The sequence below is a fragment of the Falco naumanni genome, chromosome 1 (assembly GCF_017639655.2).
Source record: "Falco naumanni isolate bFalNau1 chromosome 1, bFalNau1.pat, whole genome shotgun sequence".
Taxonomy (NCBI): Eukaryota; Metazoa; Chordata; class Aves; order Falconiformes; family Falconidae; genus Falco; species Falco naumanni.
In genome coordinates, this window is record NC_054054.1 from 5015586 (window position 1) to 5041162 (window position 25577).

At 40.0% G+C, this 25577-nt stretch overlaps 1 protein-coding gene and 1 long non-coding RNA gene across 11 annotated transcripts in view; one reads left to right on the forward strand and one right to left on the reverse strand.

The window, feature by feature from the left end:
• LOC121095237 overlaps window positions 1-25577 on the forward strand; it is a 73626-nt gene that overhangs the window by 37140 nt on the left and 10909 nt on the right. The window lies entirely within an intron of this gene.
• SORBS2 (sorbin and SH3 domain containing 2) overlaps window positions 15151-25577 on the reverse strand; it is a 248174-nt gene continuing 237747 nt past the window's right edge. For all 10 annotated transcript variants that reach the window (XM_040609464.1, XM_040609210.1, XM_040609116.1 and 7 more), the window contains 3 exons: window positions 20966-21015; window positions 17961-18067; window positions 15151-17155 (listed from right to left, as the gene is read on the reverse strand). In XM_040609464.1, the coding sequence (XP_040465398.1) occupies window positions 17094-17155; window positions 17961-18067; window positions 20966-21015 (219 nt within the window). In that variant the 3' untranslated portion in view covers window positions 15151-17093. The remainder of the gene's footprint in view (window positions 17156-17960; window positions 18068-20965; window positions 21016-25577) is intronic.

Here is a 25577-nt window from a genome sequence, read left to right on the forward strand (position 1 = left end):
CAGTAAGCTTCAGGATGCAGTGTCCTTCTGGTTTCTTAAAGCGACCCTGTTGCTCGTTTGATATCATGCTGCTCACATTGCTGGTGCTGTTTCAACTATGCAATGCAGTGCTCTGACTTTGTACACAATTCTCTTTCATGTAAACAGAAATATATATATAAGGCAATTCCCATCCCAAACTCTGCTTTGCATCTTCTTTTATTTGTAATGCAATATTTTATTGCACTAAAAAGTCCTTCAAGCCCTTCAGCTGAGTTTTTAAGCTACAGTCACTTGAGACCATGGCATGCACCGACTCTAACGGCTCGAAAAAATCTGGACTGAGGTCATGCATATTTCTCATACTGAGAAACACAGTATTAGTTGGTGATGTCTCTTCTCTTTGTAGAAATCTCGGCTTCTTTTAAGACAGTTGCAGATACCTCCTGTTGGTTGTTGGTGTTTGCTGAATAAATGCTTTGCACTCCTTTTGGTTTTCTTGCATCAGCTTGATCAGCTTCATTCTGACTTCCGTATCCCTTAAATTTTGTTCAAAAAGAGATAGAGAATTTTTCAGTGATGGTGTACGTGTTTGCTCACTTTCATACCGTGGTGTTACAGATTTCTCTTTAGATGTAATATTAGCAAAGTTAATATGTGTATGGGTGACACTTTTTAAGCATCTATTTGCCCAAAGTTTGACCTGTTCTAGGGCAGTATCTATAGCTCTCATCAGCAGTGGTGTGTTGGGTCTGTTTTGGCTGTTTTGTTGGGTTGGGTTTTTTTTTTTTTCTCGCCTCCACCTAAATGAGTGAATGGCAAGTCAGTGAGAGCTTGGATAGAATAATAACTGATGAGATATATATTTTGGTGTAATAACATTACACGTAATTTTTCTACCTTTGCAGAAAGTTTCTGGTTGGTGTTTGTTTGTTTTGTGTGTTTGTTGATAGTGTTTTGTGTGCTTTGCTGTTTTTCTTTTGTGGCTTTTTAAATTATTTTTTCTCTTTTTTTTGTGTGTGTGTTCCTTATGGCAGAGGATTTACCACTTTTTTTCACTTTGTGCACTTTCTTAACTAGTTGTAGCTTGCTTAAAAAGTCTGATGGACAAGAAAGAGCAGTAAGTGGGATGGAAGAGTAAAATGCAGGTTCAAACCATTCATATAACTTCAGGTATGGGCAATTTGTTCATCTATAGATTTCAATATGAAATTGGCTTCCATCTCTAACTTACTGAATGTCCTTAACTGTGTGTGCTGCTGATGTCTGCGTAGTTAAAGTCCTTCTTGGTAAGATATCTGAGTTTTGGTGTTGTGGTTTTTTTTTTTTCTGGGTTGTTTTTGTTTTGTTTTTTGTTTGTTTGTTTGGAGGTGGGATGGTCTTTTGTGGTGTTTTTTTTTTTGTTTGTTTTGCGGTTTTCTTTGTTTGGGTGTGTGTTTTGGTTTTTTTTAAATGCTATGAAGATTAGCGTTCAAGGGTGTGTTTTCTTGTGTTTGTCCTTTCTTGGGGTTTGGTAGTAGTGTTCATCATGTGTTTTTGTATTTGTGTTCTTGTCTGGAATATTTCAAAGACCTTCTCTATCGGTACAGTATATTTCACAAACTGATGGTAGCAAAATAAATACTAGTCACTCTTTCAAAGTAACCTATCAGAAACCATATCTGTATCACAAAGAGCTTGCGGTGTGACAGTCATTATGAGCTCATGGGGCAACGGTGTATATTAAGGATGTGAAGGAAGATAGGCACATTTAAGGAAACAAGTCAAGGTAGGTTTTAGGTCAGGAGTATCTCAATCTAGGTAGGTCAAACATTTTGTTTTGAATCCTGTCATTTCCTTTGGGTAATGTATATACTCTGATTAAGTTCTGACATATTTTGAGGTTGTTTCAATATATTTGCAATCTATGCAGTTCATCTTGCTGGATTACGTTCTGTGTTCAAGGTCAGAATTTATCACTAAGTGGTACTTTGGTTTCTTACCTTTTCTCTTCCACCCTGATATGTTTTGAGTAAAAGAACTCTCATGTTTGGTACCCTTTTTTTTTTTTTTTTTACCCCTCTTTCCCGAGTGAATCCTGTAATGTCTTTTGATTTGTACCTAGGAATGCGTAGTGTGTTACATGTATTCATTTAAATAGTTCATTTATGTGCAATTTGCGTTTTCTTTTTCATTGAATACTGGCAATCTCAAATAGTGAGTCCTTCAGTACTCTTCAGTAGAAAAGGGTTCAGAAATAGGAGATTTTCTGTATCAGGTCAAACCCATGATCAAGCTCTGAGTTTCCAGTGTCAGAAATCATACTTGTATAGTAACTTGTTCACTTGAGAGGTTTCTTCCAAATTCCTGTAAATTATTGAATTATATCTTAATGTGTAGCCTTACTTTTTTAGGAAATCCTAGTTGGTTAAAATAACTTGGGATTGCTTAAGTGTCTGTAAAGTTTGTTCATGTCTCTTCACTATACTGAGATTTGCTCACGTGTCCCTTCTAATCTTGTTAGATATGTGCAGGGGGAGGGCAGGCTTAACCTTTTTCTAGGCAGGTGATTGCTCTTAATTTTAGTGAAAGTCATATGCTTATATTAGACTGAGCTCTGGATCAAAGATATTTTTTCCTTCCCCCCACCCCCTGCCCGGTTTACTGGCAGGGTGACTTGCTCTCCAAGGTGCTGTTGTTCGAACAGCAGTTGCTACATCCAGGTTTATTGATGTATCATGGGTTGAGCTTTAAATCTATGCACTCCTTTCTCCTGCCTCCCACTCCCTGCCTTCCATAATTTTAAAAATATACAAAAAAGAACATTGAAAAGCAATACTGAATTGATGCTTGTAATATAAAGCTGTTTCCTAGCTTCTTTTCAGTGATGGCTTTTAAGAAAGTCCTTCACCCATTTACAGAGTATGTGTATGTTTTTTGTTTTACCTCCCGAAATGACCAGCTGGATTGGAGCTAGAGCCTTTAATCCACTTGATAAAGGTATATTCCCATCAGTGAAATAAAGGCTATTTTCTTTTCTCCTGCCTGGTTTAAGGCGTGTTACATACAAGAATACTGTCCTGGGACAGGCTTTGGTAGACATACTGAGCAGTTTCTAAATAAGTAAATCTTGAAATGAAAGACTGGTACTTCATTTGATTTTTGTGCCAAATGTTATCTTTCTACACAACACAATCCAAAAGAGTGCAACTGTGTTTTTTTGTTTTGTGGGTTTCTTTTTTTTTTTTTTTTTTTTTTTTTTTAAACTAAATTATGGGCAGTGGGGAAGCTGTGTCAACTTTCTCCATATCATTGAAGTTTTTGAGATTTGGGGGCTGGGGGCATGAGTTAGACATCAGAGTAGTAGCATGATGCACAAATTCATTGCATACCATGCCACCTCACTAGCTTTGGACAATCAAACTCCTGTGCCCACAGCATGGCATCGTTTTCCCCTGGTGTTAGTGAAAGGCATGCTTCCTAACTCGTGTCGGAATATATTTGGATGGCGGTTTCCTGTTTTCTCACCCAGTATGTCCTTGACTTGGTGGAAGGAAATATTGTTTTCCTGACAATTTGGCAGACTGAGAGTTGGAAAAATAAGTTATAGGTAACAAATGTTTAAAACCAATTCATGCTTCTGTAAACTCATGGAGTGCTGTGCTGCAGGCTGTAGAACTAGAATAAATAGAGACAAAAAACTCCTCTTTGGAGTGTGCGTTTTAAGTCATAAACCTCCTGCCCTATTTTGGAGCTTAGTCTCTGTCATGATAAACTGTACTGGGCTAGGCCACTGTTTGTGAAGTTTAGACAGCAGCAGCCTAGGATACTAAATGGAGCTTTAAAATTACTTGCACATGTGGAACAGCATGTACTTAAACTGGCTTTCCAGAGGTGAAAGGCCAGAGTATTCCCTACTGCACAGCCTGTTTTCTATTTCAAAACACATGAGTGTATGGGAAATATAATAAATACTACTTATTTTAAAACAATTTCCCAAAGCAGTAAGGTATGACTGTTTATGTACAGTTTGAAGTTTTTCCTAATTGTGCAGCCAGGGTGCAGGAATGGTTAATAACTTGGATCCTGGTGAACTTTTCATATCAGCTTTTGGTTGGTGGATGTCTGATAGATTATCAGGACCTGTAGTTTTTCCTGGCAAAGGAGAAATCCTCTTTTCCTAGATGATATGACAAGAAGTTCTGGTATTCATCTCATGCACCTGGGAAAGAGAGGAGGAGTGGGGCTCTGGTACTGTACCCCTGTCCCAGGCACTAGAAATTTCCAGGCTGGAAATACATGTGAGGTGGGGAATGGCAGACCTACACCACCACCTCCCTTGCAAACTGAGTAGCAAATTGCAACTGATAACATCATCTTATATTTTCTGCCTGCAGGCTCAGGAAGCCAGGAATGTCCTGGTTTGTGTTTTGGGAGTTTGTTTTTTTTTAATTTATTTGTGAGGTTTTGTTTCCTTTTCATTAATCTTTCAATGGTGATAAACTAGTTCTGATAAAAATGCTGAAAAGAGTTTTCATCTCATTTGAAACTTATGCACTGGTTTTTGTGTGTGTCTTTTTTATTTTTCTTTTTTTCCTTTCAATTTTCAAAAGATGTGGAGGAGGAGTTGGGTGCATATATAAAGAAATGACTAGTGTTTCAAAAATTTCTAAAGAGCATGTTGAATGGAATGAGATGCTTAAGTCACATTAAGGCATTGAAGTGCTCTTAGCCTTCATTTTGAAAACTCATCTCTATAAATTGTTTGCAAACTGACACATGCATGTATTGACTCTCCATCTGCGTTGCCAAGATTCTGAGTAGTGCATTTGGTTACCTGAAGTATATTTCTACTGTACCTTTGCCTGTTTTACTGGGGTTAGATATTATCATGACTCGGGAAGAAATTTTTTGGTTTTTATTGGTTTCTTTGTGAGCCTGATGTAATGTCAGCTCACATTTTGATTATAGTTCCTATCAAGAAGTATGCGTCTCAAATGTGCTTAATAACTTTTATGAGAGTTGAATGTTTTCTGAGAGGATGTGTTTTCCTGTTCTGATGGAGGATCTTAAAGCTGACTGTGAGGAAGGAGTTGTTTTTTCTTTTCAGCTCATTCACTCATCAGTGGTTCTGCTCCCTTTAAGAGCTACAGTCAGACACCGCCTCCAGATCTGGCAAGCTGATGCCTTATTTGGTTTGAAGTTAAAGCCCATTTTGGCACTGGAAACTGAATAGGCTCATTCCGCAGGAGCAGAGTTGGAATGAAGTTAGCAAGGCTCTGTGCCAACAGTTAAGTCCAGTATACTTCATAAATGAAGATGCTGACACATAATTTTTTAAACAATATCAGGTAGCTGTTAAACGACTCTGGTGTGCTTGCCACCCAACGTTACTTGAACAAATAATGCATAGGAATGATCAGATTTATGAAATCTCTTTTGTGATGGATATTAGAGAGCAGCATTCAGGAAACAGTTAAAATGCTTCATTAGGTGTGTAATGATAGGTATCTGCAAGAACCATAACATGACTCTTCAGACACCCAGCATTGCCTCTCATGAAAGCAAAGTCTCATTTTGTATTTCTACAATAACTAGTCCTATTTCTTGGCTTCATCTGTGACTGTATGCATCTAGCTATCATTTAATCTTTTTTTGCTACATGGAAACTTTAACCTTGTTGTCTTTTCCAAAGAAAAGCTTATCGTGTTTATTGAGGGGATGGTGAAGAGATCAAGTGGGATCAAGAGACTTATCTCCTGTTCTTTCCAAACTATAGGGGTAAAATGTGAATGTTACCACTAGATTATTATCAGTGGCTGGTGATGATTCTTACAAATGAGCTTTTCTCTGGTAGTGGCTATGAACAGGCATGAATGTGAGTTTTGACAGCTTATTGCCCCAGATACCACTAACAAGCAGATGTTGCTGCCTTGCCTGTGGACCGTGATAGAACTGGGCAGGAGTGCTTTTTGGTGGCTTTATTACTGTTTGCCTGAAACACTTTGCAGTAGTTGGGTAGTTTCTTCATCCCAGACGTTTTGGGAGGGCAGAGGCTGTGAAGCATCAATGATCGTGCTTTTCCTGGGTGTGTGGGCTGAAAACGGGAGGTGTGCCTGTGTCTGTGCAGGCCAAAATAAATATAGGCTTTTAGTATGCCAGTGGTAGCTAACCACACATCTTGTGCTGGGTTACGTGATACGTACTGGCAATGCACAGAAGAGAGGAGGCTATCTGGCAGTCCTGGGGGAAGTAGGGTGATGAGGATTAGGGAAACAGGCAGTAGAAGTGATGGAGGTTACATCTCTTCTGAGGGGCTATATTAACATGTAATTCAGAAAATATCAGTAATTTCAGATCGTTAGAAGCTGTTGGATGACTGTGTTTCAGATGTGACCCAGTCAGCTTCTGCTGTGCACATCTTGCTTTCTTTTTGGACATGCATTTTGCTGTTGCTATCCAAGTCTCAATCATGGGATGTGAATTGCCATGTCCACACTATTCAGAAACTAAAATTGGCACAGAATGCTATGGTATGGCCCTGCTATGTTAGGGAGAGCTGGCCACCTTCTATTCCTTAACTAATCAAGGTAAAAGGTAAATTACAGGAAAACGAATGTTTGTGTGGAGATCAGCTACACTGCCACTGGAGAAGGAGCTGAGTTCAGTAGCACTTGATGTGACAAAAATTTCGGAGAGTTTTGCAAAGTTCAAGACTTTAAGAACAGACTCATAGTATAACTTGTGTGACTAGAGAAACCAGTCAGGCAGGAGGTAGTAGCAGCACTACTTTAGGAAAAACTGCTTTTTGAAGAGGCTTTCTTCTAGTCATTACTGGATGATAAGAGAAAGTTTGTTCTTGGAGTGGTAGAACTGTCACCTCAAGATCCTGTCTGTAGCGAAGTGTTTGTCTCCTTGTGTATGTTTTCTTCCTTCTTCTAGTTCATTTTTGTCGGTGAAAGTTTATATCTGGAAAAAGATGGGAATCAAAGTGTCAAGAAAAGAACAGTGCTTTCTTGGTAAAGAAAATATTCATGCTTGTATGATTGTGATTCGTAGTCTATTCCTGGTCTAAGCTTTAGCCTTCCTCTAGATCTTTAAAGCAGATATATTTTTTTTTTCTTTTCCTGTCCATGATTTTAAAATCACTATCCTACTTTTGACTTATTGAGAATGCCTTCCATTGTAAATAACAGATAATAAAAGTCTGGGGATGCTAGTGCTATCTACAAAGTATGTTTATGGAAGACAAGTAAGGGAGGAGGCTGCCCATCCTGCCTGGGTTTTCTTCTGAAGTTTCTTCCAGTTTTCATTCTGAGCAGTTTTTAGTCCATGTCTTTATCCTCAGCTGTAAAATAGCGCTCTTTGATAGGGCTCTTCAGATTTAGCAGAGCAAAGTGCTTATATACAACTGCACTCCAACAGTGCGAACGCCATTGAGAGTGTGTCCCTGGTGTTTTCCTGGGGCTTGCTGCAGGATTTTGAAGGCATGTAGGCAATAGGAGACCATAAGGACTTGGGGTATGGTCTGTGGTGGCTTATTCTGTATCACTGAAATGGACAGGCCCTTCCATTGACTGCTTTCTGCGTTTGTGCGTGTTTGTGTGCATAAGAAAAATATACTTTTAATAATAGCTATTTACAATTGTTTTGTATTAGTCTACTGACCCAAAATCTATATCTGAGAAGCTTAGAAGGAAGAAGAAGCAGCAGATTAAAAAAAAAAAAAAAAAAAAAAAAAAAGTTGTTCTGCCTTAAGCCTGAAAGAATACATGGATATTTCTAAGTACAGAGCAGTCCAGGGTTTCTCCAAAGCATGTGTCGATCAGATCAATACCTTGATCTTATTTTGTGGTCTCCCAAGAGATAAATACACAAATAAACGATAAGATCACATGCAAGGCCACCGCCACTTGTAGTTCAAGTGCCAAAACTTCTGAGTGTTTTCTCTAAGAAACAAGTATCAGAATTTCTTTTAATATACAATCGTCATCTTATGTTCCATAAAGTACTGTGTTCAGTATCTGTTTTGCTTTCACCTTGTGGCTTGGGTTTAGCATTTTAGCAGCAGTTGCTAGGGAAGGGTTAGCCATGTTTATTGGGTTGTGACAAACGGCAACAGCTGAAAAGACAAATATGGTGTTTTGGTTTAAGTAACAAGGTGGGCCCTGAGCCAGAGATCAGCAACTTCAGAACGTAGCTAGCCACAAATCCGGACCCTAGGGTCCTGACACACACTGCAGTTACTCGGGCTCAACCTTAAATTTAGCTTATACATTAAATATTATCCTCATTAAAATTTTGACTTCTTTCTGCTTGTTAAAAGGGCACCGTCAGCTTGTCCATGCCCATGAATTAGTTTCTTAACAGCAAAACATTTACTGAATGTAAAGTAAATTAATTATGCATTTCACACCTTGCCCTGACTGGACTTTTTGCTTGTGTTTGTTCGGTGAATGCAGGAGCGAGTGCACAGGTTTGGGAAAACATTTGCAAAAGCTGGCTGTGCCGTGAGAGGGGATATAAGCACACCAGGGACAAAGCCAGCAGAAACATAATTAGGACAAACTTCTCTGGTTTATTGACATATAATTACTGGACCTGGAATGGTCAATGTGAAAACTGTCAGATATGTATATACACAAACAATCTTAAAACCGATATTCATACGTCCATTGTTGCCATGCTCCAGCACGCAGGGAGTTAATGTAATTTATACCATAGCTGGAAACTTTTGCTTTTGAAGTTTTCTAGTACTGTAGAAATCTAGGCCAGCATTTGAGTGAAGTTCCTCCACAGCTTTTGAAAGGAAAATCCTCTCTCCACAATGTGAAGTGTGAAGACCGGTAAATCATGGTATATACAAATAGTGCTTTGAAATGTGAGTAAACCTCTCCTTTACCTGATCAAACAAAAATTTACCTGGAATTAAGATCTGGAAACTGTCTCGCTTACAATCCTTGCCCCTCCCCCCTTGCACCACCACATCCACCCCCCACCCCTGAAAAACCCAACCCCAAAACCCTCAAACCAACCCAAAAAAATCTGAAAACAAAAACCTATTCAGAAACATGAAAAAAGTCTCCCTGAAGGCTGAGTTTTTTCTCTTGCCTGTCCATTTCCATTGCAATTTAGGAATTTCTGTTTTGCGCTTCTCAGAGCTTAAGAGCAATTTGCCAAAGTCTCCTCAGGCGAGGGAATGTCAGGGTGTTTGAAGCTGTGACCTTCTTACCAACACTGGTTGTGTGCTGTGGGAGCTGCTGGCCAGCACATTTTTTATGGCCTGATGCAGGACACCTCTTCTGTCTTTGGAAGTTCTGGATTTTCATTGACGATGGCCAAGATGCTGCAGGCAATGCTCTTGGTAGACCTCTGGATAATGTTAAGGCAAGGGCCAGAGTGCAAGACCTTAAATGTGATAAAACAGAATGGCAGTATTCTTCAGTTGTAAAACGTTTCCTACTTCCACGGCTGGCTGCCTTTCCTTCAATAGTCCTCTTCCCTCTAGGACTGACAGGAAGAGGAGTGGTAGAACGGGAGGGAGAAGTAAGATAGGTTGCCCTTCGGGGTGGGCAGTAAGAGGCCAGTAGAGCCTGGAGAATTTCAGAAATGGCTTGACTTCTGCTGAGCTTGCCATAGCGGTTTGTATCTTCCCCTGCTGATCTTGCTCCTTTCTCTCCCTAGCCTGGTCTGACTCTAACAGTTGCTTTGCTAAGGCTTTCCTGGGGATGTATCAGTTGGGAAGTGCAGGCGGCGTGTGGTGAAGGGAGAAGGTTGGCAAGGTTGGCTCCACGGAACAGGCCAAGTATTCTCTTTCCAGAGCCTGAAACAGCTCTCCCTGGTCTTGTCTGCCTCTGATATTCCGAACAGACTGCTCCTGCTGCACCAGTAATCACCCTGCCTCTCTGGTTTTGTTGGTTTTTTTGGTGGGTTGGTGTGGTTGGTTGTTTTCTTTTTTTGGTTGGTTATTTTTTTGGCTGTAGTGTCCGTGTGTGTAAGACTAATGTAACCTGTATTTCTGAAACATCTGTCGTTTCTGTATCTGAGGTACAGGATGTGTCTGTGAATATACATCTGTAAGTGACACGATTTATTTTAATTTAGTGATTTCCCCCCTCGTGTTGAAGCAATGGTTAAGACCTTAAAGTACCAAGGACCTCTTAGCATGAGTGCTGTACAAGTAAGCTGCAGAGGGCTTATTCCTGTCTTGAAGTCTACAGTTTATGACCACTCGATGAAATAGGTAAACAAAGGAAGACTGTGTTTCAAAAAATGAAGAGGGTTTGGACAGTAAGCAGTAGTTTCAGCATGCTACCATTTATCCGTGATGTGTGCTGCTGAAAAGTCAGTTTTCTGTAACAGCTTGAACCCCAGCGGTTTTATAATTAAAACTGTGATCATCAGAAATTATTATCTGATGCTGATATAGGTTTAGGCCTGTTTATTTCTCTGACGACTCTTCTGTAGAACTCCTTTTGACTTAAATGTTAGGTACAAACATTTTGCACCCCTCTACAGCTGTCTGCTTGCTTCAGAACATAGGTATGGATTGGTGGCTTGCAGCGTGGGTGTGTTTTTGTGTGTATGCAAGATGTTTCCCTGTGGTTTTGATAGCATCTGGCTTTCATACTTGGTGCTTCAAGTTGTGTGTAGTGTTGCTTTGTGCCTTGTACGTCGGAGCTGGCTGCAGGAGCAGATGAAGTGAATCTATAAATAGTTCCTAGAACTCTTCTGTGGCATATAAGTATTGCCCTCTACTACCTCAGACGGACTGGGTGTATTCATTTATCCTCTCAGATGGTTTAAGGAGGGAGGGGTTGATGCTCACCTGTTCAGATATTTCCAGTCACATATGAAAAATCCCTATCTATAACAGATGAATCCGTGGTAGTGTAAGAAAAGCCTGTAGCAGGTCTTAAGCCAGCCAGTATTTGTACATGTTTCACATTACAGTTTGGAGCATTAACCCAGGGCAGCATGAGTTGGGTCATGGCGTGCTCGGGGTTTATCTAGCAAATCACAGCGACAGAAGCAGTGTGATGACCCATTTAGAACAACATGTTCGGTCTCTTTGGTGTTCCCTATCTACACTGCTGGTTTCTTAACTCTGTGTCAAGGGAAAAATCTCAATGCCAAAGACTGAAGGTTTGATGATTATTTTAATCCGACAGTCCATTTCCTTGGGTCTTCAAGTGGCACTCGTAGAAAGTCTTGAAATCAGATGCCTCTGTTTTATTTTAGTGTAAGACAGCCAAAAAAGTCTTAAAGGACTGGATCCTTTAAGATATTTACACAGCAAGCTACTGTTCAGTTCGGATCAGTTGGCGCTAGAGCTAGGCACCTGAAGTGGGCTCGCGTGAGCACAGGACCCTCCCTTGCAAAGGGGAACAGTGGCTGGCGACAGAGAAGTGTATCCCCACGTTTTCAGAGAGAAGTGTCAAGAGTCACTGTGTGTAACTCTGGTAATTATTCACTAGTAGAAATAATTACATTATTCTTGGGGCTTTTTTTAAAGTGGTTTACTGATTTCTCTGATGGATGGAAAATGTCGGAGGATTACTTCGCTATGCGTGTATGCGGGTGATGAAATAATGGCTTCCAAGTTTGTTATTTGTGTTGGCAGGAAGAAATGTAAATTGTTGAGATGTGAGTATCTGCACTGAGGATAAACCTAGCAACGCATTTCTGGTTGTCAGTCAACACTTCCCCCCTCCCCCTCCCCGTGTCACTTGTGATGTAATGCTATTCCGCTGAAGCGGAACCCTCTGTGCGCCCGATCTGTAATTAGATGTGACGGCACCATACAAAGGCTGCTCAAAAAATTGCTGTGCGATAGTTATTGTAGACATTCGATACGTTTTAAGCAAGAATGCTTTCTACTTTCTGGTTATGTTGAAGAGTGCCAACGCAGAACTTTTGCTCCTTCTCTATGACTCTTGAAGAAATAGAAGTTAAATACTAGAAGGCATAATTATGTAATGCTTTATATATGGGATTCACGTTGTTTCATTCACATCAGGAGCTTTGAGTTTTGGGTGCAAAGTAACCAACCAGCAGGATTACACTAAAAATTGTACCTGCAGGATCGTTCAGGCTCTTCCCTGGTTTAATCACTGCCTATTATCCTAGAAACTTCTGTTATTCTTTTTGTTTCAGAGGTGACATAAATGCATGAACAAGAGCTTGTATGTCACCGGTATCACTTTATTTGGCCTAAATAGTATCTGACTCAGGGTTGTGCAAGCAGGAACTAATTCATTCTTCTGTTTCCCTTTCAGTGGATTTCTGCCATATTCTGCATAGATACATGTCACAGTATTTTTAATTTTCAAAGGAACGTGTTTATATTCATACGAGTAACAGATTGGCAATTTTTGGCTAGGACTTAGGGACTTAACTGTCTGGCCATCAGGCAGGATAAAAGTAAACTGGCACTTTTTGCATCCAGTCAAATAAACAGCATGATGTTGTTTGATTACTTGTAGAGTTGCAGAAGAAAGCCTTATTAAACTCATCTTTCCTGCTTTACTGTTTATGGATGAGGCACCATTTCTACATGTTGGCCTGGCAAGTTCCCTGCTCTGTAGGATGGGTGGTTTCAGGTTTTGGTTGGAATTGATACTTGCTAGGTGTAACAAGGGTTCTGCTGTATAAACATGTTGAAAAATGGAATTACTGCCCTATCAATACGCTTGTGCAACATTGGAGCCACATATGACTTGACAGTTCCCTTCTCTAGTTTCTATCCACTGTGCTGTGTAGCGGGAGGAGTTAAAAAAGCAGTTTCTAATCTCTGCCTGCACTCATACTTTTCAATATAATAAACCCAACCCAACCTGGACATTCAGTTGCTGCAGTACTTCTTGTGGAGTTTTCTTTTCACGCTAACATAGAAACTGCATTACCAGCACGGTGGGATCTGTTGACTTCAATGGAGTTCGCTGTTAACTGCAGCGAAGGCAGGGTTTCACCATGTAACTATAAATGCTGTAAGGGAATATACTTGCCGTTGACCTAAGGTCCTTCTAGAGCTACTGACTTCATCTTTCGAGCTTCCCATTGGCTCGTGCTCTGCTTTTTCAAATGCACAGGAAGCACCTGGTGTTCCTGTCCTGCTTCTGTACATCAGCATTTAAAAGGCAACTAGTAAATACCAGGCATTGCAGGATGACAGCATGCTTTGCTTTGGTGTGGGTGACAGAATGTTAAACTCGCTGGGGTGACCCTTCACTTAGTTTGGGATATAGATCATTACCCTAAACTGGTCATGACTTGGGCTCCCTGGCTTGTTTGTGTCTTGTGGGCTTTCTGGTTTTGAGTACTTTGCCTCGATGGCAAACACACGGCTTGCTGCAGGGTAGGCAGCGGAATCTACTGGGTTTGGGTTTTTTTTGGATGCTCTGTTTACGTTACCTATTTATCTGGAACGTAACACAACTCTGCAACAAACTTGATTTCATATGGACTGGCACAGGCTAATGCAGCTGCCATGCCATACCAATAAGAAAATTCTAACTGAAATCTGTAAATGCTACATGTCCCAACAAGATAAATTGATACACCTTTTTTTCTAGAAAAATCTGTGAATATCTGAGGCTTTTAATGGATTTGTTTAGGTCTCTTCCCAGATATTACACTGGCTGGCCACTAATTCCCCAGGTCTCTTTTTCCTCTGGCCTTAAGGACAAAGCACCACCCAGTCCTGTGGGTCTCCTTCAGGAATGTATAGGGGAGTATACAAGGATCCTTTGGCGTGTTCCTTAAATAGCGTAGGTGGGATTTCAGCAGACTTAGCCTATTTGAATATATTTGGTTTACCTGGACATAATTTTAGTCTTTCTCTACTTTTTGACTAAAACATTAACAGTGGAGTGTTTCCTGGTGTCAAAGAATTGCTATTCTTATTAATTTGGCCTGTATTTTCCCCCTTTTTTACCCTCTTTGTGAATGAGCAAAGAGGATGCTATCTGAACCCTTAACAACCCAGAATTTGTGTTAGTGAGACTACTCCAACCAGCTGGTGCCATTACGCCAGCTTTCACAGATAAAGACTACTGGAGCACAGGACTTCCTTCTTACAGGTATATGGCACAAAGCAGCGCTTCCACGTTGCCCCGACCCCACACTGGGCCCCCAGAAAGGACAAACCACCCAGCACTGGGCTGTATACTCCACTATTTGGTCATAGGGCTGTACGAAGAGACGCGTGCAGTGGGTTTAAGGGAACTGAGCCCTGGGAGGGCACGTTTACCCCGGTGATAATGTACTGACTAAATTGGCCTCGTCCAAACTGAAGCACTCCCAGTACCGACGATACTTATGAAGGAGTTTAGCTGCTGGAGTTTTGACAGCAGTCTGTGGTCTTAATGTTCCTGTAGACAAAGCTGACAGTAGTAAGCTAGATACTCATGTATTTATTTGGTTTTGCCACCTATTGTGGAGGCAACACTGAGCGTGAATCAGGCTTGAGGAAACAGGTTTTTCTTGTCCGAACAGTTGTGCGGTGCTCTTCAGCAGCTGAAGTATGGCACAGTGTTCGGGAGGAGGCATCCCAGTGCTGGTGGCTAGTGGGTCTTGGATACACAGAACCACTCTGAGCCACTCACGGCAACTGTGTTACCAGCTGTGGTGGTGGAAGCTGCTGCTTGTTTGCTTCTCTTTTCGGGTTTTGGTTTTGTTTGAACAGTTGTTCCTTGCCAGGCAGACATTAGTACGGGATAATTCAGTTTTGCAGGCAGAGTTCCGTGTAAAATGCTCCCCCAAAATCTGTATTTTCCTTAAACCTTGCTTCTGCGGTCACTTTACAGAGGAATTCTTGTTTTGCCTTTGATTAGGGTGTGGGAACTTCGGCCAGGTATAAGGGGCTTACCATTGTGTTTTACCTTTGTGCTTCTGGAGTGAAGGACGGTTCTAGCAACATAAAAACTATCTCGAATTAGCACAGACAATGCAGAAAGTCCATAATGTTGCTTTTGCACTCAAGTGTTTTAGGGATGATGTTGAAGTGGACCAGCTTGAGAGCTGTGTGGGCAGTGCTAGCTACCCGTATATGTGATTAGTGTATGGCTGTGGTGGGAAAAAAATCTCTGTACGAGACAAAACTATTTGCACATAAACTTGAAGAGTTAAGCAGTTTGCAATGCTTAAGTAATAGGCTATGTGTATTTTGAGAAATGACAGGGGAAACAGTTGTGTACTCCAAGCAAAATTTATTAGAAGTCTATTCAAGAAAAAAACCACAGAGACCTTTTGCTTGTAGGAATTCAAAGTCAGTTACCTGAAAGCCAGGTATGAAAAACCTGTATTTTTCTAAAATCAGATACAGAGTAGAAACAGTACTTTTTAAATATCACAGGCAACAGATATTTAAGTCTTCAATCATAAATGGCATCAAAGATAGGTATTAATCTCACAGCAAAGCTGCATGCAGATCTAGTTTAAAATTGAAAGCCTTTGAATACAAAGCTTTTGCCATGAAATCTGCAATAATAAAGGTATGCTGCGCAAAGATGTTTCTTTACCTTTGTCTTAATGACATTTCTCAGTAATAAAGATATATGTACATTTAGATTTGGCTGGTAAACCATATTTTAATTAATAAAATTTTGCATAAAATGCTATCTTACAGAATTGCACTATCCAGATGTGCTTACGGTAAATAGAGCAAGAAAAGAAAAATGCATTGAAATGTTCTGTATGTGAAGAGGGCAAAGATCAAATAAGGAACTTAATTTTTTAAAAATCAACAACCAAATGGCTCTGTACAAAAAAGCAAACATATGTACAAAATGCTACAGAGACTACATACATTTTGATAATTTCAATCCTTTACCCTTGAGAAATCCAGTAGAAGCCTTTGCCATCTATAAGGTGCTGAAGAAACCAAATCTGAATTTTTATTCTTAGGAAGCCATAGTCATTATCATCCTGTGCCTTAATTTCGATTGCTATTTATGCTTACAGAAAATTATGTTTTCAAATACTTCTTTCATTCAGGAAAAAAAGAAACCCCAACCTCTAAAATGTATGAGTTTTAATACTTGTGACTTTTTCTTTTCTGTACTAAATTACTAGAACAAATGCGTAACTCGGGTTTTGTTAACATACATATATATATATATATGTATATATAGTGAAGTAAATCAGTACATGATACTTGTGAATATTTTTCAGGTGGCTATATTAGGGAAAAAAACCCCAAAGCAACAACCCTTTGCACTAACACTGTTTACTTCCTGCTCCTTAAAATTCCTGATACGTAAACCCACTAACCTCTCAAATGTCATGTTGCTTGCTATTACAGTTCGATTACAGCCATTTAATGTCAGACATCAGTAGCAGGTTATTATGGTCTATGCTTATATCATTGCCTGGCTCTTCATTAAATCCTCTTTCCTGAGATTTTATGCCTCTTGCACTTTTTACCTTTTAACAGAAACCACTACAGCTTTATTAGGGAAAAAAGAAAAAAGGTTTAGCCAATACCATTGCACCCATTCAGAACACTTGCAGTTCTTTCATTTTTCACTACGCTTGCTTGAGATCTTACAATCACTGTGCATACGTTACAAGTGCAGGCAAAAAATCTATATTATAATTTGTCATACATTGTAAACCAGTACAATAGGCAAACCTGTGATACCGCAAAGTGAAAGCAACAAATGCTGCCAAGCTAATAAGAATGTGGAAACTTAATTTTTTTTAAAAATAGTAAACAGCAACTTCCACCTGCATCACATGCATGCTGAAAAAATCCCATCACACTTCATGATAATACCACAAATGTCTAAATTAAAAGTTTCTTCCTCTCCCCACCCCACCCCCCATGGCAACTCATCTGTGTACCTGTCATTAGGCTTTTCCTATTGTTTTCAAATTGAAAAGGCTTTAAAGCGCAGGGAGTATTTCAATGGTGAAACGATTCCTCTTGTTTCAGAAAAGCTTAGTTATTCACACCGTGGTGGTTGCTGTAATACTGCTGGAACAGTTTGGCAGGTGGGATGGGATGAGGATGAACTAGATGGCCTCTATTTGAGACTGCAAGCAAGAAAACAGAAGACCAGCGTAGCATGTTTTCTAGCAGCCTTATGCAGATGTGTTGCAGAGATGCAGCATAAATAAGTAGAAAAAAAATTTCACAGCCTCTTGACATAGTTTCCAGGGAAAGTACCAAAGAATTTGGTTCTTCTTGAGGTTCCTGAAATTAGAAGCAATAGATGAAAGATGGGAATAACAACAGGGAATTGCTATGTAAGCATGGCCTTTAAATTTTTATGTTTAATAGTGCACAAACAGAAATGTCTATACTTCTTAATAACTTCAAAAAGTTATTTTGAATTTAATTTGTGAGTTTCAACAAATTTGTAGCTGCAGGAAGGAAAAACCAAATAAAGAGGCATATTTGATTAAATTGTTAGGCCTGATTAAAAGCTGTGCTAAAACTTTGGTTTGGTACATAGAAATCACTTAATCTCAACATCATCAAGTCTTACTTAAATAACTTGAATTTTTCAAATGCTGAAGACTAGTTAGGTGATTAAGTTAGCCACTGTGTGCATGAGGGTTTACGAAATGATTAAGCCACCTTATCTAGGCCTCGTTATGAAATTTCTGTTTGTTCAGTAATACTTGTTTCTCACAAGTAGTCAACTCTGTAGATGTATTCATGCAAAAAGTTGTACGTTACCTGGTCTTTATGAGGAGAGCAGTACTACACAGTCCATTTTGTGTGACATGAGAATGACAATAGTGCTGTACAACAAACTGGACGCACATGTCCATTTGTGTCCATCAATTCACTTCCAAAAAGATGCAAGTGAAAAATCAACCACTAATTTCAGTGGGTTTTGGTTGGGATTTCTCCTGATAAAGCCAGGTTCAGGTTTATTACACTAAATACCAAAACCTGATTTTTTTTTAAAAGTTACCAAGCAAAGACGGCAGCAAAGGTCAGTGGAAAAAAAAAAAAGGAAAAAAGAAAAAGCAACTGAATGAAAACATACCCACAAACCATCCATCATCACATTTTTCCATCACATCAATGACATCTCCCTCTCTGAGCTCCAATTCATCTTCGTTCCTAGGAGTATAGTTATATAGAGCCTGAAACCTTAAATAGGACAAATGATGCATTTTAAAAAGAGGTAAGAGTTCTTTGCACCTTTACTTGAAAGGAGGTGGTTTAAACATTGATAAGTAATGCTTCTTGCAAATATAGGGGCGAAGGGTTTATTTCGCCTGGTGGACTTCAGGGCCTAGGTACTTATTACAGTAAACAGACAAAACTTTGTTGGAAAGGTAACTCATCAGACATTAACGACTTCAGGCAAGCCTGATGGCTCCTCGACCAGTTGCTTTGAATACAGAATTCTAGTATTTTTTTTAAGCGTTACTTTATAGTTGAGTCGCCCAAACAGAGGACTTCTAGAGGGGGGAGTCTGTGGATGCGCTAGCTCCTTAACCCCCCCGTGGTGAGCACCTGAAGCTGGCTCTGCCTTTACACTCTGCAAAGCTGGATCTAGCGTAGCATTCTCTGCTGCAGCAAAGTGCCACATGGCACAAGAAAGGTGCCTGGCACCCTGTACTCGGTGGAGGAGGGTGCCCAGGGGTGGCTGTCACGCATACACACACTCACACGACCACGGTGACTGGGGGACGTCCCTGGGCTCCTCAGTAGCAGCTGCTGAGGCACTACGTACCTGGGCACTACGGGAGCTCTGCATGTCAAAGAGGTGCCTCCCGCCGTGGGGAAGGTGGAGAGCACTTGCTCTTTGGACACGCACATCCATAACCCCTTTCCTGGTTAAAACCGCCCCCGCTATATATTTAAAAAACATCTCTTGGCGAGTGAGGGAGGGGCTTGAATCTGATCGGGGGACGTAAGGGTGGAAAGTCGAACAGTATTCAGCCACAGGCTTGTATGTCCATGCCAGCCAGGGGCTGCAGACTGAGGGATGCAAGATGGATAAATGGAAAGAGGTATGAGATTACTAGGCTTGTTATCTTTCATTCCTTGTCAGTTTTTAATTGAGTTTCGGGAAACTGAAAGAGTGACAATAAACTCTTAACGGGGGGAACTGAAGGTGCTTGGGCTGCAAAAGCCTGTAAGTCCTGCAGAGTCAGAATCTGCTTTTTTTTCTAATCACCTATGCCCCAGCTGTAACTGCCTGCATGTCAAGGAGCAGGGTACAACTGCAGAAACTCTACAAAGGAAATAGTTTTAATTTCAAAATACTAAAAAAAACCCCAAATCATGTCTATTTTTCCCTTTTAGTAACAGCTCACTGACTTTAAAACCTTAATGATATTACACTTTCCCCAATAAAATTAAACTAAGTCCCTTTTAACGCGTTGGTATGGAATATTTCCATTAGCTCTGTATCATTCAGGCAAAGTTTCCATGGCTTAAATGAGATGTTTATGTCAGCAAAAAAATTCTGCCTCTGAAATTTCTATTTGAAAAACCTGTATACAGACTGGCGCTAGGCTTAGCGTAATGATGGTCATCTTTGAATAAACTATGCCAAAAAGACACTTCCAAGAAAAAAAGTGATTTTCACTTAATTTCTTGTGACTGGCTGTTATCTCCCCAGCTCTGAGAAGTCTAATTTTATGTTTTAATCACACTAACAAAATGGAACGAGACTGGTTATTTAAGCAATTACCTCTGGCAATTTGTGTAGCAGAAGTAAGAACAATCTGTGCAAAAAATGAAATGGCAATGACATTTTCTGTCATGCTTATCATTATTCCCGGAAAGCAGAGCTATGATAATAATCCAAGAACCGATTAAATGCAGCTTCCAAAGGTAGAGAAGTTGCAGATGTAATGTGTCACCAATAGGACTCAAGCCAATTACTTACGCAAATACTGTAACAAGAACTTCCCAATTAGTACTCTTTGTACTTTAGAATCTAATCTTAGTCATTTCAAGATAATCCATTTCAATAACTCCTTTGTAGTCATTTCATTCTCTCTTTGCTAATCTAAGGATTTCTGAAATATGAAAACTCTGCTACCACTTACAAGACTAACAGAATATGTATTCAAGACAATGGTTGGTTGACAATTTAAATATATTTGTTTTAAATTTTAGGGATGAGTAACTTTAATAATGAGCTACTTAATTGGATAATTAACTTTGTTTTGTAAGCAGTAAGCTATATTGAACACAGAGTTAGATGCTTCAGGATAATCAACAATACCAACAGGAGCGTGCGGTTTTAGTGAGACTGAAACAGACGTGTCCGCTTTTCATTACACAGTTATCTGTAACTTTTTGCTCTCTCTTCTCTCTTGCCATTTCTGGAAGTGACTAACGGGTAAACTTTTAAGTATTTTTAGTTTATAAGCACTAGTTACATTTAGAAGTGCTCTGATGTTAGAGGAAGAATGGCTACTAGTTTCAATGATCACTGAAGCAGAACCCGAGTGCAAGACTGGAGGGGAAAAAAATAATCATCAAAACAATCTTGCTCCAAACTTGCATTTTAACAGTCAGCACTACAACAGCCGTATGTGTTTCATCTCAAGTGCTTACGTTGTTTGTGAAAATAAGGCTTGAGATCTAGGTTCTTCTCCAGTTTGCAGAAAGGCTTTCTTGCACCTAATTTTTAAAGTGCACATGTAAATTACGCTAAGAAGTGTGAGCCCTTGTTCCCGTGAGCCACGGTATTGAGTTGACTCAAAGTTAAATCTTTAATTGGCATTCTGCTGTGATGTAAAAAAGGAGAGAATAACAAAAAAGGTCAAACTTTATATAATTATTATCCCTTTTAAGTATAAATGATGGAGAACTGTAAGTTGGCACGTCTGAGTCTAGTGTAAATTAAGCAACTAAGGCTTTGCCCTCTGGGACCTTCTTGGGTATCTTCCCACATCATGCAGTTACCTGTAAATTTCTCAAATCTCTTCATAATTGTACTTGGCAGGTTAACAAATTACTTTTTGATTTTCTGGCTATTTCTAAATGTCAGGTTTTGGTTTAGTAGATAAAAAGTATACTTACGGTTCCCCCCCACTGTGTATATTTTCATGAGCAAGCACAGGGCGCTGTGGCTGAAATGAAATGATTTGAAATGTAATAAAGATTTATAGTCTAAGGTCTAAATAGTTGGATAGGGGCATGATACATAGTCACTTGAGAGTTCATATTCTACCTGGCATAAAATAACACCCTCCCCCCCGCGCCCCCCCAATGAATTCTTGAGACATGGCAACTAACAGAATCTTGGCAGGTTTAAAGATCTGATTTTTGGAGGAGATAATGAAAACTAAAACAGAACTGTGAACTTCATCAACAGTCCACTCTATTTATAGTATAGTAGAAAGCTGGAATAGAACCCTGCTGCCTCTTCACTGTGAAACAGAAATAGCGTTAGAAAAATCAGATGCAACTGATGAACATTATACATTCTTTGGGTGAAGTATAATTTTAGATAAGCAGAAATAAAATCTCCTATAGATAATGGCAAAACTTAGAACATTCACAGACAAACAACATACCGATTTACATGACACACACGCAGTACTAACTTGGCAGGCATAACATGCTACGCTTTGATTAAATTAGTTCTGTTTCATCTCAAAGCCATGCAGGCTGCTGGGCGGCAAATAGCAGAAAGAATTTTTGAAAGAACATATGTAATTGTGTGAAAATAACAATTAACACTTTAACTTCAGAGGAAAAAGTAGTTTGTATTTCCAGTGCAAAGCTTTATGAAAGGAACTACTTTCCTTCTTAATAGAACATTACCCACCACTAACATCCAATAAATCTGGATGCAATGGCAGTGAAAAGCGTTAACCTCTTGCAGAAGCCATATCCTGCTTAGAAAGACATGGACTGATGCTGGTTAGAATCTGGCTGGGGCCAGAACTGGCGCAGGAAGACCAGCTGCCTGGGAGAGCTCTTGATGTGAGCAGTACCCACGTTCTCCGTTGGCTGAGGGTGCCCTATGGTCATGCTGCAGTGGCAAGTCTGGGAACTGTATCTGTTTTGGGAGCGCGGGTATCAAACACAGCTCCTAGCATTTTCTTTCATGAACTGAGCAAACTGCAACCTGATCTTGAAGCCATGGGATTGGTCTTACTGCTCTGTGGGTCCCTCTTTCCTGGGTTTGACTATTTCGGTGCATCTCGCTTCACTTTGCTCTTGAAGATGATGCAGTCAGTCTTCCATGAGAGAAGGCAGTGGTAAACAACCCACAGCCTGATGATGCAAATTGAATGTTGAAACACAGTATGGCTTTGGGTTTGGGTTTTTTTTTTTCCCTTGCCTGCTCCCCGCCGCTCCCCCCCTGCCCCTCAACACCTCAAGATGAAACTGTAGTTACGTTTCTTTTCATCAAGTTTGTATGTGCACATGCAGAAAATACTGTGAGCATTCTCTGTTTCATCTTTAGTCTGTAGAGTATAATTTTAAAAAGGTGCCTAAAGATGCAGGCAGGTAGATTATAGAACTTTCCATATTAATGACAGCTAGGTGGGAACGACGTTTATCAAAGTCCAAAAACTTTGATTCTCTTCTCTTCCTCATTTAACTCTCCTCTGCCACCGTACAACAAAGTTGGATAACTTTTACTGAAGAATCCAACGGGAAAGATTGCAAATTAGACATTTCAGTTCTCAGTAATAAACCCACTTCAACAGCTGGCTTGTCAAGCAAGAAGAGAGTATTTCACTGGGCAGCTTGCTTGGTGTCTGACCTTATTCTCTGCTAATCTTTCATCAGATCCATAACTGAGCTGAATGCCAAAGGTGGTCAGAGATGTAAGAGAACTCAACCGAAGTTAAGGATTTTTCTTGCAAACAATTAAAGTCAATGTCCTAAGCAATACTACAAATGATTTAATGCTCTGAATACAGTATCAAGCCAGGAAGAAACTGCGTAGGTCATTATTACCTTCTTTTTCTGCATATGCTTCAATGCTTTAAAACATTTAATTGCTAGTTAACTATTATAGAAACAGGTGACAGAAAATCAAGGCGCGTGAAGATTTTCAACTCTAAAAGTTCTCTCTGTGGCAAGAACATAGACAGAACTGGACTCTGTGAAAAGCAGAGTGAAGTCATCTGTGCTATGTCAGAACAGGGGCGCCTTGGAGGTTGCCCTCTATCTAAATGCCTTCCTCAAGGGCACCACGGCTGGCATCAAGAAGCCTTCTTCCCGTGTTGTTTCCCTAAGCTCTCGTTCCCACATACAGTGGCACTGGCTAGAATAGGGACTGTTGCAAGGTCTGACTAATTGTGTTTAAGAGAAATGCATCACCCTGTGGGTAGCTTTTGGTGCTTTGAATTTCTAGATCTCAGCTACAACTCAGCATAGCGAGTGAACTGTTTTCTGGGAAAAAAATTAGGGCCTAATCCCAAAAACATTAAAAAGTGTGCAGTCAAGTCAATGGTCCCAGCTGTACACCTAATTTTCATGCATGATTGATACGCGTTTGCATCTAGTAGTTCTGTATAGTTCTGACCAGGCAAATGAGGTGTGTAATTTGTGCTCTTGTAGTTTTGGAATGAAAGTCATAAACGCAGTAAACATTGACCAATGCAGTCCTCTTAATATAGTGATAGCCCTTCATTTGCAGGAACACGCAGAATTAAAATAGAGCTTAATCCCTTTTTTATGGATCTTGTTCCCAGTTGCACTTTCTCTACTGTCTCTCTTCAGTGATGAAGAAAGCACTGTCCCCTCATTCCTGGTAGTAAACAGAGGCCTGCCAGAAAGCCATGACTTTGACAGTTACACAAGAAGCCTGAATATCTTAAATCAAACTTCAAATTTTAAAAAGGGAACCACCAGAAAGATGATAACCTAAAATCAGTAGCAACAGCACGGAAAACAGTTCATCCCATTATCAGTTTTAAGAGCCAAACGTTAAGAAACCAATGCAAAGAAAAATTTAGTCCAAAACTGGAAGTGAAACATAGCCCACAAGTTCTAATTCTTAACAGTTTAGGTCTGTTTGTTTTCATAATTCAGCTCACCTCTCTGAGTGAAACACATGCAAACTCTAAACAACCTGACTTTCTGCTAGGTAAAATTTTTACAGTTACGACTGCTGTATTACAGATATGAAGAGAAAGGCTAAGGAGTCTGACAGTCTGGGATAGCAGAACTTGGATAAAGAGGACATTGAGTGAAAATAACATAGCAGCAACAAAACATTTTGAAAAGAAGGACATGGATTCAAAACCAAGAATTCTGCCTGTATACAAAAGCCTGTATACATGCAACAAAGTTTAAATTTTTGACTCTTAGAAGCTGTGATTTTAATAAACTAGAAATGCTTTGAAACAGAGGAATAATTTAGAAAAAAACGGCTAAGTATAAAGAACATCTTGTAGCACTGGAAATACTATGCAGTACTGCAGAGATAAGAGTATGCTAATGGATGTATAAAGTACGTTTTGGCACACACAGACCTGTTGGCTTTACTCAGACGTAGCACAGGAGTACAACAGGAAGAAAACACGGCATACTGATAGTATCGAGACACTTGGGCAAAAACAAAATACTGGAAGACTAGACACTGAGCTCCTTTTCTATGGCAGTGCTGTTACTGCACACTGGGCATCCGGTACCGTACCCTGTGTGAATAGCTGTGACCTCTGACAGGTGAGCTGCAGGATCTCTTAGTCATCACTGGGCTACGAGGAGGTTTACCCATAACAAATATCTCTCTCTTTAAATTAGCCTAGAAAAACCACAGAAATTGTGTCAAGTGAGTGTTTAAGAATGAAGCATCATGGGATTTTTTTTTTTTTTTTGCTTCATTCATACATGCAAACTGGACATGCTTTTCTTGATAACAAAAAGCAATTGTGTTACAGGCGCAAATAACGGTACTATTAGTATACGGTATTTTCAGTTGTTGCCACTGTATCTTTTTTTCCAAGGCTTTGTGGCTCTGGCACATGCCCTTACACACGACAGTTAAAAGATTAGTCACATAGAGCATGTGCAGTTGGAACAGCCATTGCAAGTGTACCCATTGAAGCAGCTCAGTTAATAACACAGTACGGCTCCGCAGCACAGAGCAGAAATACTGTCTTAGAACCACCAAGGCCAAATGTTGCAACTCCTTGCTGTTAAACAGAACACGCACCTTAAATCTGCATTCAGAAAGCAAGTGCGTGCTTGACGGAAAGTACTTCAAGGGAAAATCCTCATTGTGGTAACGTTACTATAAATCAGCTAAATACCTGTCAGAATTTTGCTCTTCAGGGGTGTGTGTGCAGCAAGTGTGAATTCTCACGGGCAGGGGCGAGTCAGGGGGAATGCAGCAGTGGAGCACTAACACTGAAAAGTTTTACTTTCATATTTGTGACTGTTTGCCAGTAGAATGTGGCAAGACAGAAGAACAGCCTCCTCTTAGGAGCTAAGAGGGTGAGTAACAACAAAGGATACCCAGAGAGGCCAAGAAGGCAGGAAAACATTAGCATTTCTCGTTGGGAAGTGTCCTCAGAGTTCTTTTGAGGGACACATCCCTCCCAGCACCATGGAGCACAGTGACACTTCCCACCCATAGCTCCTTGTATTCCACTGCCCAGACCTCCAGTCATACTTTAGATTTGAGCCACATGCCACATCTATATATGTACACATACGTATTTTT